Source organism: Bactrocera latifrons, unplaced genomic scaffold, assembly GCF_001853355.1.
Source record: "Bactrocera latifrons isolate USDA-ARS-PBARC rearing strain unplaced genomic scaffold, ASM185335v1 scaffold_84, whole genome shotgun sequence".
NCBI lineage: Eukaryota > Metazoa > Arthropoda > Insecta > Diptera > Tephritidae > Bactrocera > Bactrocera latifrons.
The window spans coordinates 912,332-928,848 of NW_017537534.1; the positions used below are offsets into that span (position 1 = coordinate 912,332).

Genomic DNA, 16,517 nt, shown 5'->3' on the forward strand with positions numbered 1-16,517 from the left:
CAATATAATTCGGATCTCGTGTATGAAATATTTTAAACGAAACAAAATCTCTGTTGGTGAAAACATTGCTCAAGTAAGTGCCTTCTCTTCGACACGAGAAAAGCACGAGTTAAATGTCGAAGAAGTACAAAAGTAAGTGAAACAGGTTATTTATCGATTTGGGATGAATACTTGTGCTCCGTAGGCCTGAGGTGTTTCATTTGTTCGATTTAAAAATAGTCTTTAAAGGGTTGTAATCAGAAACGCTCTCAGCTCCCTACTTACTACATATGCATACATACATACCATGAAACAGCGCATTGTACGAATTGGCTTCAAAATTTTAATTTATTATTTTTCATTTCGGTTCGCATGCATTGAGATTTCCAATTGGCTGTTTGTAAATTGTGTTCTAACATTAGACAACCGTTAATAGTAAACATTTATGCACCATATACATCATATACTCGAAAAGTACTCTAGTAGAATGGAAACGGCGGTAATTTTTGGTTTGCGCTAATGATTTTCTTTGCAGATGGAGCGTGACGACGCTGTTACCGAAGTGGAGATACTTAAAGAGAAACTGGACAAGGCACTTTATGCTAGTCAGAAACTCATCGATGAGAAAGACACCTCCAATAAAGAATTCGAGAAGATGCTTGAGAAGTACGATCGTGCACAGAATGAAATTTATCGACTGCAGTCGCGTTGTGATACTGCCGAAGCTGATCGCGCACGTTTGGAAGTCGAAGCAGAGCGTTCCTCTTTAGCCGCGTCGAAGGCGCGGGAAGATTTGCGCAAATTACAAGAGGAGAGCACTCGCTTACAGGAAGCCTGCGATCGAGCCGCGCTGCAACTGAGCAGAGCCAAGGAGAGCGAAGACAATGCGCGTGTTGAGCTCGAGCACAATCGAGAACGTTTCGATAAAATACAAACCGATTTGCGACGATCGCAAGGTGAAAAAGAGCATTTGCAGTCGGAGTTGGAGCGTGTCACATATGAACTGGAGCGCGCACACGCTGCACAAACCAAAGCCAGCGCCAGCGTGGAAGCGGCTAAAGAGGAGGCTGCGCACTATGCCGTTGAATTGGAGAAAATGCGCGATCGTTACGAGAAGAGCCAAGTGGAGTTACGTAAACTCCAGGATACTGATACATTTGGACGCGAGACTCGTCGCCTTAAGGAAGAAAATGAGCGTCTCCGTGAAAAATTGGACAAAACCCTTATGGAACTCGAAACGATTCGTGGCAAGTCACAATATGAATCCGAATCGTTTGAAAAATACAAAGACAAGTATGAAAAGATTGAGAATGAAATACAAAATATGGAATCGAAACTGCATGAGACCACCCTGCAACTGGAATTGTCCAAGGGCGAGGTTGCTAAGCTACTTGCCAATCAAGAGAAACAACGTAGCGAATTGGAGCGGGCGCATATTGAGCGCGAGAAGGCACGTGACAAGCACGAGAAACTGCTGAAGGAGGTGGAGCGATTGCGTCTGCAGCAACAGTCGGCCATCAGCCCTGGCGAGTCGGTGCGCGCATCGATGTCGGCGGGCGAGCGCCAAGAAATCGATCGATTACGCGATCGCCTCGAGAAGGCGCTACAGTCGCGCGATGCCACCGAACTCGAAGCGGGCCGCCTCGCCAAGGAGTTGGAGAAAGCGCAGATGCATTTAGCCAAACAGCAGGAAGCGAACGAATCGACGCGCATCGAATTCGAACGCATGTCTGCCGAACTCGGCCGCCTGCACGATCGACTCGAGAAGGCAGAGGCCGAGAAGGAGTCACTACGCCAATCGGCACGCAATGGCGCAGACAAACCGCATCCACAACTCGAAAAGCACATGCAGAAATTGGAAGCCGATTGCAAGCAATTGGCCATCGAACGCGAGCAATTGGTGCTGCAACTCGAAAAGAGCCAGGAGATATTGATGAATTTCCAAAAGGAGTTGCAAAATGCCGAGACCGAATTGCAAAAGGCGCGTGAAGAGAACCGCAAATTACGCAACGGTCACCCGGCATCACCCGCGGCACCTGCTGAACTGCAAGCTATGCAACAAGAAATCCAGATGCTGCAACAGAAGTTACAAGAGACCGAAAAAGCCCTACAGGCCGCCAGTGCCGTAGCGGGAGCGAGTGGCGCCAATCGCGAAGAGGTCGAACAGTGGCGCAAGGTGCTTGAAGTTGAGAAGAGTCGCGCCGAAATGGCCGACAAAGCCGCACAAGAAATGCATAAACGCATACAAGTAAACTAAAGCTCTGATCGCTTACATTCCTCCATTTTATAGGCTTGTTACTAATTAATCTACTTTTCAGTTGATGGATCAGCACATTAAGGAGCAACATCAACAAATGCAAAAGATGCAGCAACAGATAGCACAACAGCAACAACAACAACAGCAGCAGCAACAGCAAGTGTCCGGTAATGCTCAAGAAGTCACGAAAGAGATGGAGAAAGTGAAAGGAGAACTGCAGGCCGCCTGTACAGAGCGTGACCGTTTCCAACAGCAGCTGGAGTTGCTGGTACAAGAACTTGAAAAAAGCCAGGTGAATAAACCAGCAGTATCTGAAGCTCTCTCCTAATCCATAAACTTTTAGCTTTCCAACCAGGAGCAGTCGAAGCAATTGCAGACCTCCCAACAGCAAGTGCAACAACTGCAGCAACAGGTGCAGATGTTGCAGCAGCAAGTACAACAACTGCAGCAAGCGGGCACTTCCGGCGCAGCCGCCACCGATGTGCAGCGCCAACAATTGGAGCAACAACATAAGCAATTGGAAGAGGTGCGCAAACAGATCGACAACCAAGCCAAGGCCACGGAAAGCGAGCGCAAGATCATCGAGGAGCAGCGCAAGCAGATCGAAGCCAAACGCAAGGATATCGAGGAGAAAGAGAAGAAAATGGCCGATTTCGACGTGCAGTTGCGCAAACGAAAGGAGCAAATGGACCAGTTGGAGAAATCTCTGCAGACGCAGGGTGGCGGTGCGGCGGCAGCCGGAGAGCTTAACAAGAAGCTCATGGACACACAGCGACAGCTTGAAGGGTAGGTTTCCAAACATCATCAAAACAACTGTATATTACATCACTTTCTTTTACCGCACAGCTGCGTTAAGGAACTGCAAAACACCAAGGAGGAGCACAAAAAGGCAACCACCGAATGCGAACGGTTACTGCAACTGGTGCAAATGTCGCAAGAGGAACAGAACGCCAAGGAGAAAACTATTATGGACTTACAACAGTATGTAACAAGTGGAATAATGCTCATTACTCACTTTTTCACTGAAATCTTTTTCCTTTCGTTTCCTTTCTTACAGAGCCTTAAAGATCGCTCAAGCAAAAGTGAAACAAGCACAAACGCAGCAGCAGCAAGATGTAAGTTTATATACTGCCATACTCACAAAATACCAAAATATTTTTACATATTATATTATGTAGCTTAAAGACCAGTTTAAGTACTCTTGCCTAAAGCGACATCGAAAACACCGCTCCCATACTACAAAGAGTGTTCCAAAGTAAACAGGACTTTAAAAAAATCAATTTATTTTATTCAAAATAGTCTCCTTCTGTTTTAATACAGCTTTTTGCACGGTCCAAAAGCATATCGAACGAGAGTTTTAGCTCGTTGGCCGATGCAAGCYTTTTGAATGGCCTCTACGTCTGCATAACGCTTTCCTTTCAAGGGCAAATGCATTTTTCCGAAAAGAAAGAAATCGCACGGTGTCATAACAATTGAATGCGGGGTGTGGTTAATGGTTAAAATGTGATTTTTGGTCAAATACGGTCACAAACGTCGATCGGTGAGAGCAATTTTTGGTCGTTAGTCAATTTTTGCGGAACAAACAATCAATTAATTTTTTAGAGATGTTTTCACGCGCAGTTTCGAAGGAATTTCCGGTGATCACGGATTTTGATTAGTCCACACGACGATCGTCATTTAAGTCCTCACGACCACTAGTCCACTCTGCTACGGGATAGACAATCATCGCCATAAACTTGTTTCATCAATTGAAACGTTTCCGTGAAAGTTTTACCAATTTTAAAACAAAATATAATCGAAGCTCATTTTCGCACCGATAACACAAACATACTGACACTTAAAACGCAATAACTTCACTTCCAATCGATGAGACGTCATGAAATTCTCACTGGACTATGGACTGGTTAACGATAGCAGATTCTAACGAACCAGTCGACATATAGATGGCACCACCAGAAGCCGCTAGATTCAAAAAGTTCCTGTTTGGTTTGGAACGATCCTTGTACGTACGAAGAAAATTTTAATTTTTCGATATTGCGAACGACGCTGCATTTTGACCCTGAACTTAGCACTCGTTGCAAAAACAAAGTTTTGTTAAACCAACGGTAGTCCAACTTTTGTATAACATCGGCAGAAACTAAATTAAGCTTTCTCAAGTTTCCACTGACTTTCGGCTAAACATATTTCAGGCAATTGAATATACTTTTTTAGTTAGTTGCATTTCGTTTGTTTTAGAAGGTACAATTTCAAATAGAAAAGAGCTTTCTGGAGTTCTAAAATCGTCGGTTTGTACCACAAAAAAGTTATATTTGAAATTGAGGAATAATAATAATTTGATGAATATTTGAATGGAGCCCTTCACAAATGGTTTCGGTTGGTAGAAGATACGTTAAGTTTTTCGAGGAAAAATTTTTTGACTGAATGAATAAATTAAAAAATTATCCAAGAAAGCTGTCATCTAATAAAGTTAGTGTGGAGCCATTCATAAACAAATTTTAGAACTTTCGAAAAAATAATAATAATATTTATTAAATATTGGAAAAAATCTAGGGTTCTGAAAAGAAGAGTTCTTTCGGAAGAACACTAAAGAAATGTTCACATTTTTAGCGCCAATGCTTCGGGACATAAGAATTTACGACTTTAAGCAACTGAATAACCTCAGAACCCGAGATCGTTCGATGCTACCGATAATCTATACTTTTTTAATAACAGATTTGCAAGAAAGTGCAATCAAAAAACTTAGAAAGGTTTCCAATTGTCTTATTTGTCATTCGATTTAAAGAATTTTTTGATTTTACTAATGAGGTATACAACATAAGATTTCAAATTTTTTGATTTGGGAAAAGTAAATGCTTGATTGGTTCTAGAATGACACAATTTTTTCTAAAACCTACGTCTTGTTAATGTCTGTGAAACAATTCCTTCCGCCTACTAAGATGTCATAAAACGTATTATTACTGGCGATAAGTTTTGGATCTGAAACCCATGTCAATGTAGGTCAAAAATCGGAATTTTCTACGATTAGTGAGGTGTGGTGTACTCCGAATTCCTTCTTACCGGTAAAGATATTTGTAAAAAGAGGTTGGAATTATGACCGACTGGGTTTTGAACCACAATAATGCACCGTCGCATACTGCGTTGATTCTTTGTGAGTTTTCGCTAAATATTGTGCGGCAACCACCGTATTCGACTGATTTAGCTCCTTGTGACTTTTGGCTATTCAGCAGACGGCAGCTCCGGGGAAAACGTTTCGAGTCAATTGAAGACATTACGCGCATTGAGGTTCCTCTGGAAATTGACCTTCACAACTGTTTCGAGGAGTGAAAAAAAACGTTGGCACAAGTGTATTGGGGCCAAGAGGAATTACTTTGAGAGAGATTTTGAAGAATAAATTAAGAATTTTCATATCATGAATAAAGACTTACTATTTTTTCCCCATAGTATTACGAGATGTTCGGTAAAAATATTACCATAATGTGAAAATATTCTAGACCTGCACAGAACTCTTATAAATTTTCTAACTTATGATATTTAATATATATTTATTTGAATGTGTATAAAGCTTACTAACAAAATATTTCCTAAATTCATGTTCAACATTTTTCATTTTCAGGCTGGACCAGCTGGATTCTTGAAGAGCTTTTTCTAAAGAGTATTACTTGAAAAAGTGAAAACAAACAAACATATACGAGAAGCAACAAAACTTTTCATTATTACACTGTACATTTAACTACCAGTAACCTCAGTATTGATTTCATTATAATAATGAGCAATGGAAAAGAAGTATTCGAAATCTTTTTTACTCAACTTTTTGCTGAACGCTGTCTTTTTCTAATTATTGTTTTCTTGTGACAAAACCAAAAATATATACGCAGATTAATGTTAAATATTCTGAACTAAGTACTACTGTATTCATTACTCTTCATACTAACCACAATCGGCTGCTTATTCACAACCTACACGACAAGTAGGCAGACATAACCGACACACAAATCCACACATACATACCGAAAGGAGCAAACACTCGACCAAAGAGCGTCGTAAGTCAACAGTAAACAGTTGGAGAGTCCAGTCCAGCTACAGAAGCTTTGTGGAGGGCGCTGAGTGTAAAACTACTGGAGTAGTATGTGTGTAACGGTAGATGGTAAGATACATAAGTATGTGAGCGAATATTGCAAGGCAAGCGAAGACGGAAATTTACAAATTTGAAAGCAAAACAAACGTAATAAAATAATTAGTTCCAGACGAACTCGTTGATTCGGCGAGTGCGGAGAGAATTTTTTTGGTGAGCACACAAATGTAGCAGATTTATAGAGAATGGAAAATGCACGGCGTGCATGCATATGGAGGTGTGTTTCTAGCTTAAATACAAATCTCGGCGAAGGAGTATTGGAAAATATAAATGTAGCAAAATAGGCGTGACCGTTAGCAAATAAAAATATATATAAATTAGAAAAAATAAATAAAAAACTACAACAAATGAAATACAACTAAAAGCACTACATATATGCAGAGTTATAGTTAGTTTATCAAAGAGAAGTGAATAAACAATATAATGTTAAAATTAATTATGTAAATATTAGAACAAATTGTAGCAAAAAACAAAAACAACAAACAAAAACTTTTATTTTAAATAACCTAATGAAATATACAAATATAAAAAATTTACAAAGACATAAATTGAAACAATACCACAGTGTATTAGTGGACCAAGGGTCGTGCCACAAACTTCGTTAAACAAATAAGTCACACATACATATTTGCATATTAAATATAATATAATTACATTTAGCAATATATATTTATATATACATACATATAATATAATATGGTTATATACTTACATTATAAAAATCAACAAAAAAATAGCCTAAAACCAAAAACAAAAAATACAAAATATAGCTATAAAATGAAAACTATTCATACTCGTAAATAATATGCATATATGTAAGTATACCGCAAGAATATAAATAGTTTGTTCAGCAATATTAATTAAAAGTACCTTTAAACAAATTTAATACCAATGTACTTCATTGGAGGCACTCTTACAACAATACTAGAATAACAGGAACAAAAACACGCTGTACTAAATACAATATGAATCCCAGCAAAGAACCATCCGATAGTTATTGTAATCGTAAAAACCCAACTAACTAACTGTACTTTTCAACTACGTTCACACACAGCGCAGCGTGTTCCATATTTGCATCTGTACATATGTAATCCCATATGAGCAGATAGTGCCACGCCTACTCACTCGCCCACTTACGTACAATATATATATATATATATGTATGTATAATTAACTAACTAAATACTTGCCTCTTTTCAATGCATTCAAATGTCATATTCGGCTACCGATACATACATGCATACATACATACATATGTATATGCGTTTATACGATTATATATTATCATAATAGAAGTAGTTAACCGTTAAATAGCTGCATATGTGTATAACAATAGTTGCAAGTCCAAAACGAACCCGTTTGTCAAGCGTCTCTCTATTTCACATTTACAGCCACTTCGGCAAGGTTAATCAACTAAATTTAGCTTTCCAAATTAAACTAAACGTTTATTAACGGTCTATTAGCCCATATACTACGTCATTAGACCCCTTAAAATTCTAACTGTTTAATTCGTTTTCTTCACATACATACATATTGTGTAAATTTCTGGCCACTCTCTCGCTAAATAAGTAATAATATTGTGCAAATAATCTCAAGCTCAGTTTCAACGTGTATATATATGTAAATATTATAGTGTTGAATAATAATATACATACATACATACATGCATATAGTGTAAAATCCTTCATTGCCCACGTTCATTAATAGAAACGTACAGTTTCAAAAGATGAGATAAACGCGTTACAAAAGCAAAATAACAACAACAATAAAAATAAATATAATATTAACATTAAGAAAAACAATAATAATAAATATTATATAATCAGGAGTACGATATTGGTGTATAGTAAAGGCAACCCTTGGAACGTTGTGGAACATATAAATAAGAACACTACACACAATCTTTGTTTAATCGTACTGTGAATTCAATTTTCTTTTAACTAGATAATTGCCAACTAAAAAAACGATAAACGTAACGGATCAAATGTAATATAAAGTTCCGAATAGTTTATAATACGACGCTCTCGAATAACGTTCTACAGGCAATGTTTCTTCATTCTTTCAGCAGTGCATTAGATTAAGTTAAAAGATCGATCCTAACTGAGATGTCGTTTGAACAGAGAAACACCTACATATACGAAACACCTCGTATAAATGATCACAGGGCCAACACAAATAGATGAAGCGCTTTGAGCCGAACACCAGTTTGTTGAGGCGGCTAATGTCAGATTCGGCTAAATCGCCTGGTTCGCCGAAGAAAGGCTGTCGAGATGCTTCGACCTCAGCTTGACAAAGTCTGAACAAAGTCCAGTGAGATCTCATACGTTTGCGAATCAAAATAGCTGGGGTCCAGTTTAAAATAGGAATCCGTTTGCAATACAAGGCGAGAGATAAAAAATCAGAAATGTTCAGTAAATATTTTTAAGTAAATGTTAAGCTTTATCCTTCGTTATTTCGTAACACAAATTTCTGTGATCAGCTGTTTCTTGTTTGCTCGAATTGAACTGACACTTTATTCTCCCAATTTATCCGCCTTTGAAGCGGTTTTCTACACTCTAATCTCATGCCAGCGAATTTATGACAGTTTTCAAAATTGTTGCCGCGCAAATTATATCTCAAACGAGTGGACTTCATACGTAAATAGCAGGGATTACACTATTCCTTTTTCTTTTTACGGCTTGGATTCGATATTACATAATTAGAATCGGTGATAGAAGTATTTGTTATGTCTTTTTATACCATATATCATGCTAATCTTCTTCAGCTTGTGCTGGGTTCAATTTGTTATAAATTTGCCCAAGATTTTTTATATTGATTTCTAGAATAATTCATGATATGATTTATGGCTTGAGAGTTAGACTACGATTTTCATCTGTTGCAAAAATAAAGACAATAGGAAGATAGATAATGGAAGAAAGTGGTAAAAATAGCTTCACATTTGAAGGAATTGAAATCATTTCCAATACAATCAGAGCACAGCTGATCAATAAACATTGAAAACTTCAAATTAGCATATTTCGAATTAAAAAAATGTCTTACTCATCTTACAGCGTAGTCTTTCCAATGCGAGACAGGTGCACAAGAGGTGGTCCATTGTTTCTCTGGTGCCCTGCTCTCGACATTTCCTGCAGTTTTCTCGATCTGCCAGCCCCTTTCTGCGGGCGTGTGTCGCTCTCTTTATACTAGTTGAATATTATTTCGATTCATAAATTTAAATACATAAAGATAAAAAGCTAAAACTACCATATATCAAGTCAAGTCGAAGCACCATTGAACGAAAAAGTAAAAAGAGTAAATAAATTCTAATAAAAAAGTATACGTCGAAAGAAATTATTTTCTGATTAAAAGATCTTACTAACTACTCGTAAGTGGTATAAATCAGTAACGGCACATCATAACAGTTGTCTTTGTCTAACAATATAAATCTCAAGCTCAGAAACTCATAATAATTTATATGTTTACTTCTGTAAAACAATCTTAAGCCTGGAACTTATCGAGAGTGGCGTTGTAATAGCTTAAAGAACAAATGAAGAAAGCCTCGTGGAATATTTTCTTTGCTCCTTTAGGTACATAGAAGACATACATTAATTTGTTGTTAATCTAACTGCATTCATGAATTCACATAGAGTTTGTTAATTTGCTTTGCATAATTAATGCCTCAAGAGTATTTCGTTTAACAAAATGCAAATAAATGTAAGTGTTGAGAGAAAAATTTAAAATCTAAGACATCACTGCCATGTTGCAAATAACTTAATAATAATCAACAATGTATATACGAATAAACTTATTTCGTCTGTCATGTACTTGTAGTGAATAAAATCTTAATTTAATGAGCGCACTTGATTACATTTTTCATTTCTCACATAACCGATTTGCTCACACGCTCATTTTTCATTTGCCATCATGTATGCGTACTCCAAGAGTGCAAATTTCCCTTACATATCCTGCCTAGCATGTACACACGTATGTAGAGGAGGAGGCGGAGAGTCGAAGCTTAATTTATTGTGCAATAAAATGCAGCTTGAACGTGTCATATCAATTTTATTTTAAATAGCAAAGAGCGGGACCGCGTAGATATGCTCATGCCACGTATGCGGGCGCGGCAACCTATGAGAGAGAGGGAAGGAGGTGTAGTAATGAATATGCACACAAGTGTTTATTGGAAGCTTATGATAAATGTCCATATATACAAAGACTTGTTTGTGTGTGTGCAATAGTATTGATGGTGGCACTCACCGTAGACCGCACCACAAATGGTAAAACGAATTAGAATGTTTTTATGTACGCATAAGAAACGAAAAAGAAGCCAGCAATTAGCAATTTGAGCATTTGTTGAACGAAGCATTTTAGTTAAGCGCAAATACTATTCTTAACCCCAACTAGCCACATATAGTATATATACGTAATATACAACAACACCGCACACGCCAACACACCCAAGCAGGCCGGAAGTAAGACATTTAGCGAGCATTCGGTGAGAAAGCCGCAATTATTAGAGGATTTGAAGTAATTAGCAAAATTATAATATACTGTACTTGTAGGTATGTTACTTGTAGCAAGCATAAATACTTCGGCGCACGCACAGTATACACACACTCATGCATACATACGTAGTAGCACGTAGTAGCGCGTTGAATGGAAATCAGTGTGACAGTAACTTGTCTGAAAGGCCTTACAAACTTCATTGCTTAGCGACTTGCGTACTAAACCGAGACAGGGGCAAATAGGCAGTGTAGTTAGGTACATATGTAGCAGGGATAGTGTGACATATATATAGCTGAAATGGAACTTTTCTAGTGTGTGAAGTTAGCCCGAGTGACACAATACACGACGACAAACCCGAGTTATGCCTTATTCTACTAAACTGAACAACCTTATCCGTGATACGATAATTCTACATGTACATGCACACACAAGCGGTGGCTATTCCATGCTTGCTTTCAGCCAAGCACACCTTTTGTTGCTTATAGTCGGTAAATTTTCTTTTGGTGTCGCTCATAGCGTTCAGATGGGCGACATGAGTGCGAAAGCTTGAGTCGAACAAATTTTTTTAGATTTCTTTCATATGACATTCTCAAATTTTTGTTTCTTGCAAACTTCCTCACCCAGCAAATTGTTTAGACGACTAAAGCACCATCCTCTGAACATAGGCTTAACAAAAGGATCTTATTTTTATATTAGTTTATTAAAAAGAACTTAGATTGATGTGTATCTCAAAACTGCACCGCAAAGCTGATTTTTTTTTAATACCAAATATTTGCGATTATCATGAATTATGTTAAGTGAAAAATAACACTTTTTTTGGAAAAAATAAATCCAGATATAACCTGATAATTTCCCTTATTCTTCACTATAAATCAATTTCTCGCTGAAATATCCGGAGAGAATTGTCTCATTTACAGTTTATAATAAGCAACTGCTTGATTTGCTTTCAATGGAAGAATGAACAAGAAAACGGAAATAATAAAAAACTATATTGAATATATATTAACCTTTCCTTTCATCCACACTTGATCCCAGTTTCTAAACAATAAATACACCTCTTTTTTCAAAAGTGTGGTCCTCCGGCGGGCAATGGCAATCTGCCGAGCGTTATTTCCGCGAAATCTTGCGAACCCACAAGTTGTGGGATGAAATCTATGTCAAGCTTTCATTATGGCACAAAGCTTGATAAAACACCTTTCAAAGCTGTAAACTATTATTATACAGAAACATATTTCTACAGCCCCTACTGTGTCGGGTTACAAAACTCTAAAGAAAGTTCGTGGCAATTAAAATAAACTTTGACATTTAGAAAGACTAAATCAGCTATAGAAAAAACTTTTTGACTCAAGAATTCAACATAGATTGTAGAAAGAAATTTAAAATAAAAATAAAAAATCCAGATTCTCATTTAAATTTATTTCTTTTTAGTCACTGCTTCCATTTATTTTAAATAAACAAATTGTTTGCTTAAAAAAAAGGTATAAATTTCCAATTGCGCCCAAAAATATGTTAAGCAAACTTATAATGTTAATGACTGGAGATAGTTAAGTTAAAAACTCAGTTCAACATCTATCATTTCATATTTACATTCAATTTATTTTTTAGACATATATTAGAAAAATATCTGTTAAAAAACGGTACCATACTCTCTAAATTCCCTTGCTGCTCTTTACTGCTTACCATACTTAAGTGAGAGCGCAATCACAAAGCCGGTCACACGCATGCTACCTATAACTGTAAAGTGCATATGTAGATATTTCCATGTAGAACAACAACAAAATAAGCTATAAAACCCTTTCACTTAAACCATAAAAGTTATTAAGCGCTTTCAGATTTCTCTCTGAAGAATGTATGCAAGTGCATGAATAGGTGATCATAGATACAATACATATATACATTGCTAGCTAAGAAAGTGAACGTGTGTACTGAGATAAGCAAAGCAATCTTTGGCGAAGACAATACACATTTACAAAAGATACAATCCAACAAACATACTCATGGTTAAAAGCAAAAAGTAACATTATACTAGCTCTAATGATCCTATGTCAAGCACACACACCAACACATACACACACACATTTACACGTTAGGAAAGTAAAACTTTCATAACGGCAAAAACTCTACATATCCGCAGCTAAATGTAACTCAAAGTAACAGTAAATCGAAATTGTACCGAGATCAATATAATTAAAACCCGAGCAATGATTTCACGATTTCAGAGAAGGCGGCTGATAAGTTCCTGCTCCCAAAAATATATTCTACATAATTATTACAAAGGTATTGTAAAACTTAGTAAAAACTCAAACATTTAAAAAAAATCGAGCATTTGTCAAATCAATGGACTTCAATCATTCCTTTTATCGTCAGCATTAGACTGCATTTAGGCGAGGACTCTTTTTTTCATACATTTTCGGCGAATTCTCTTTTGGTATCGCTCATTGCGAACATATTCTGCATTTTCTTTTATATATCATTCTCAAACCCTCATACGTTGCATATATGCGGTGCACAAAAAATGTTAGCTAATTCTCCTTTTTTATATTATCTTTATTAAAATCGCAAATAATATGCACATTTCCGAACATAGCTAGAAGCACTTGCATTATTTTCGTCTTTCCGTTTCATCCTCTCACCTAGAAACAACCGATTTTGACGGCAAAAGTGTCCTCGTATGAACAGAGACTTAGACAGCTCAAAGTTCGTCGTTGAAGAAAAAGTCCCCATGCAAAACTGCCAACTGTTTTCAATGAGAGAAGAAAAAGCTGTTTAGAGAGTGAGAAAATTTCAGAACTAACTTGTATTCTCTTTTCCTATTTGGACATGACAGTACTGATCGTTTACAAGGCATATTCAGCAGAGACGGAAATATAATTGTAAAATAAAATATTTGCTAATATGGCTTTTTTAATAATTTTCAAACATTTGAGTCCGAAATTTTAAGACCCGCTGGCAACTCAGGACTTTTAGAAACAACTTTTGTAAGCGTGAAGGTGTTTAAGAGAGCTGAATACTTTGCGATCTCATTCAGTTCTTCCAAAGGATAAGAGAAGCTTTTTAATAGACCTGTAATGGTGTTTTATGATAACTTTTAGCTAAGAAGCTTATTTTCACACCAAAGAAGTACAACACCAGTTATCGCCATAAAAATATTGGCTAAAGCAAAATAATTTCTTATAAAGTAATACGATCTCAGTACGAAATTCTTTAAATTTTGGAATTATTTGGAAGCATCAGCGTTTTCCCTTGAAAATAGCTTAATAATAATTCGATTTTTTTCGTCAATATATATACATAGTTCAAACAATTCTGGAAAAATCGGATGAATTGGGTAATTCAAATTATAGTTTTAAAAAATTTTAACCGAAACTTATCAGCCGCATATAGTAACAAGATAATGATAAGGAGCTAGAAAATGGCTGCACTTAATCGAATCCCCGCCGTCGTGTATCACTTAATATAAGCCAAGAAGTTATGTAATCGCAGGGTTCTCATTTGCGTTTCTCAAAATTCCCTGAAGGCAAATCAAATCAAATAACCTAACATATTCAGACCCATTTAGCCCCATTGAAAAACAGAAAAATAACGTAGTTTGTGAAATTAATTTTGTATAATGGATATCAGAAATTTTTATTAAGAATCGAAATGTCTACTTAACATAAAAGTTACGTAACCTCAAAAGTGTGAAACAATTAAATATGAAGCTTAAGGTAAATAATCTGCATCAAACATATTTTTATGTACAGTTGTTGTTTCTTTGCAAGTCTATTTATTAAATTGAACAGCAATTGCAACAATAACAATAACAAAAGCAAAAACGCGATTTTTAGCAAAATTCTGAAATTCGAAAAAATCGAAAATTGCGAAAAAGAGTCTTTAAATTTAAATTAAAATTTATTCAAATAGTTACAGTTATTGCAGAAAAATTATATTCTAGTATAGACATATTCACACAAACATAAATAAAAGCCAATTAGCATTAAATTTGCGGTTGTTTTTCGTTGATGCGTTTTCGAGCAAACTAACTGATTTTTTACCTCATTCAAAGTGGCTATCAGATAGTGAAAACAATTAAATTATATAAAGTAAATTAAATATGCAAAAAAAAACACAAATAACTATGTTACAGAAATTATAGAAGCAATTCGTATGCATAAAATTAGTCGAATAAAATTAACGAGTGTGTGGCGACCGAACTGGACCGAAGTGGTGCGTAGTGGCGAATTTTTCGTGGTGTACTCACTTGTACATACATAACAGAAATCGAAACTAAAACAAAGCAACAAAAACATAAGTTATTGAGCAAATATTTATAAATACTTGCGACACACACACATACGCATACATACAAGATGCGAATGCAATAACCACGCATAAATAAGTATACACATACACACACATACAAACAAACAAACATATATGGTATAACTAGCGAATACAAACAAATTAAAATAACTATGAAAACAAAAACAAAACTTAAATATTAATATTGATACAAAATTGAAATACCAAAAGAGAATACTCATGGTCAGAAAACCATTGCATATATACTATATATGTATGTATGTAACAACAAATTCTGTAATGATTCATACAAAGAACAGTAACAAAATGCAAAAGGAAAAACGAAAAATTAAACATTAAAAATTAAACTTAACGGTAACACCCGAGGCGGTTTAAATTATGATACAAATAATATAGCAGCAAATTTTTCTGTAAACAATTTTTTAACAAATTCGGTGATCTACGATATTAATAAATACTATTATAAATATATAGAAACATAAATAAATAATATTTAAAGAAATATATATACATACATATATATATCTACTATATATCTGTCTCTTATACACATCTAGATGTGTACAAGAGACAGTATATATACATATATATACATAGTTAAGTAATAATAATTAACGTAACATTAAAATATGTAATAGACAAAGGAGAAAAAATTACAAAATTAAACAAAACCCAAAAAAAACCAAAAGCAAATGAAAATAGAAAAAAACTCAACAGATAAAATGAACAAGACAATTTGAACACCCAAAAACACAAATGAAAATAAAAAAAATAAAAGAAAACAAATAACACACACACACACCCATACACAACACAGTTGAAAAGGAAATGAAAGTATTGTTATGGCAAACAATAAATAACAGTGACTGCAACAGTAACAGCAACTGGCGTAACAGACAGACATGTACCGACATGAATTGATTATATGGAAGAATAACGAAATGATTATTTAACATGTTCATTATATATAAATGTCATTAAAATGTTCTTCAGAAACTGCCTACAAATAAAATATATTTAAAATGATATTTAAACTTAACTATTTTCGTTCAATATGAGGGGTAAAGGGTGCATTTTATGAAAAAGGTATAAAAGTATATTTAAATTAATTCAGCAGTTGCATGGCTGCTATATGTTATAGAGGTCCGATCTGAACGATTCGTAGATCAGTACAAATTTTCGTGAATATACTTACATACATACAGTGGCGGACAAAACTCTACGTACGACCCCCTTTTCTTAAATTTAAATGTCCCAATACATTTGAAAAAAAAGTTATGATGCAGGTTTGTTCTGAATCTTATAATTGTATATAAAATAACAAAATAATATATATCTCAAATACTAAATTTTAAAGTTATT

The 16,517-nt window shown here is 35.5% G+C and overlaps 1 protein-coding gene across 10 annotated transcripts in view; it reads left to right on the forward strand.

Moving 5' to 3' along the window:
* The window catches only part of LOC108977110 (trichohyalin), a 115,712-nt gene extending 108,675 nt beyond the window's left edge, over positions 1-7,037 (forward strand). For all 10 annotated transcript variants that reach the window (XM_018946633.1, XM_018946634.1, XM_018946629.1 and 7 more), the window contains 6 exons: positions 515-2,227; positions 2,298-2,528; positions 2,580-3,022; positions 3,083-3,217; positions 3,294-3,351; positions 5,850-7,037. In XM_018946633.1, the coding sequence (XP_018802178.1) occupies positions 515-2,227; positions 2,298-2,528; positions 2,580-3,022; positions 3,083-3,217; positions 3,294-3,351; positions 5,850-5,885 (2,616 nt within the window). In that variant the 3' untranslated portion in view covers positions 5,886-7,037. The remainder of the gene's footprint in view (positions 1-514; positions 2,228-2,297; positions 2,529-2,579; positions 3,023-3,082; positions 3,218-3,293; positions 3,352-5,849) is intronic.
* The last annotated feature ends 9,480 nt before the right edge of the window (positions 7,038-16,517 follow it).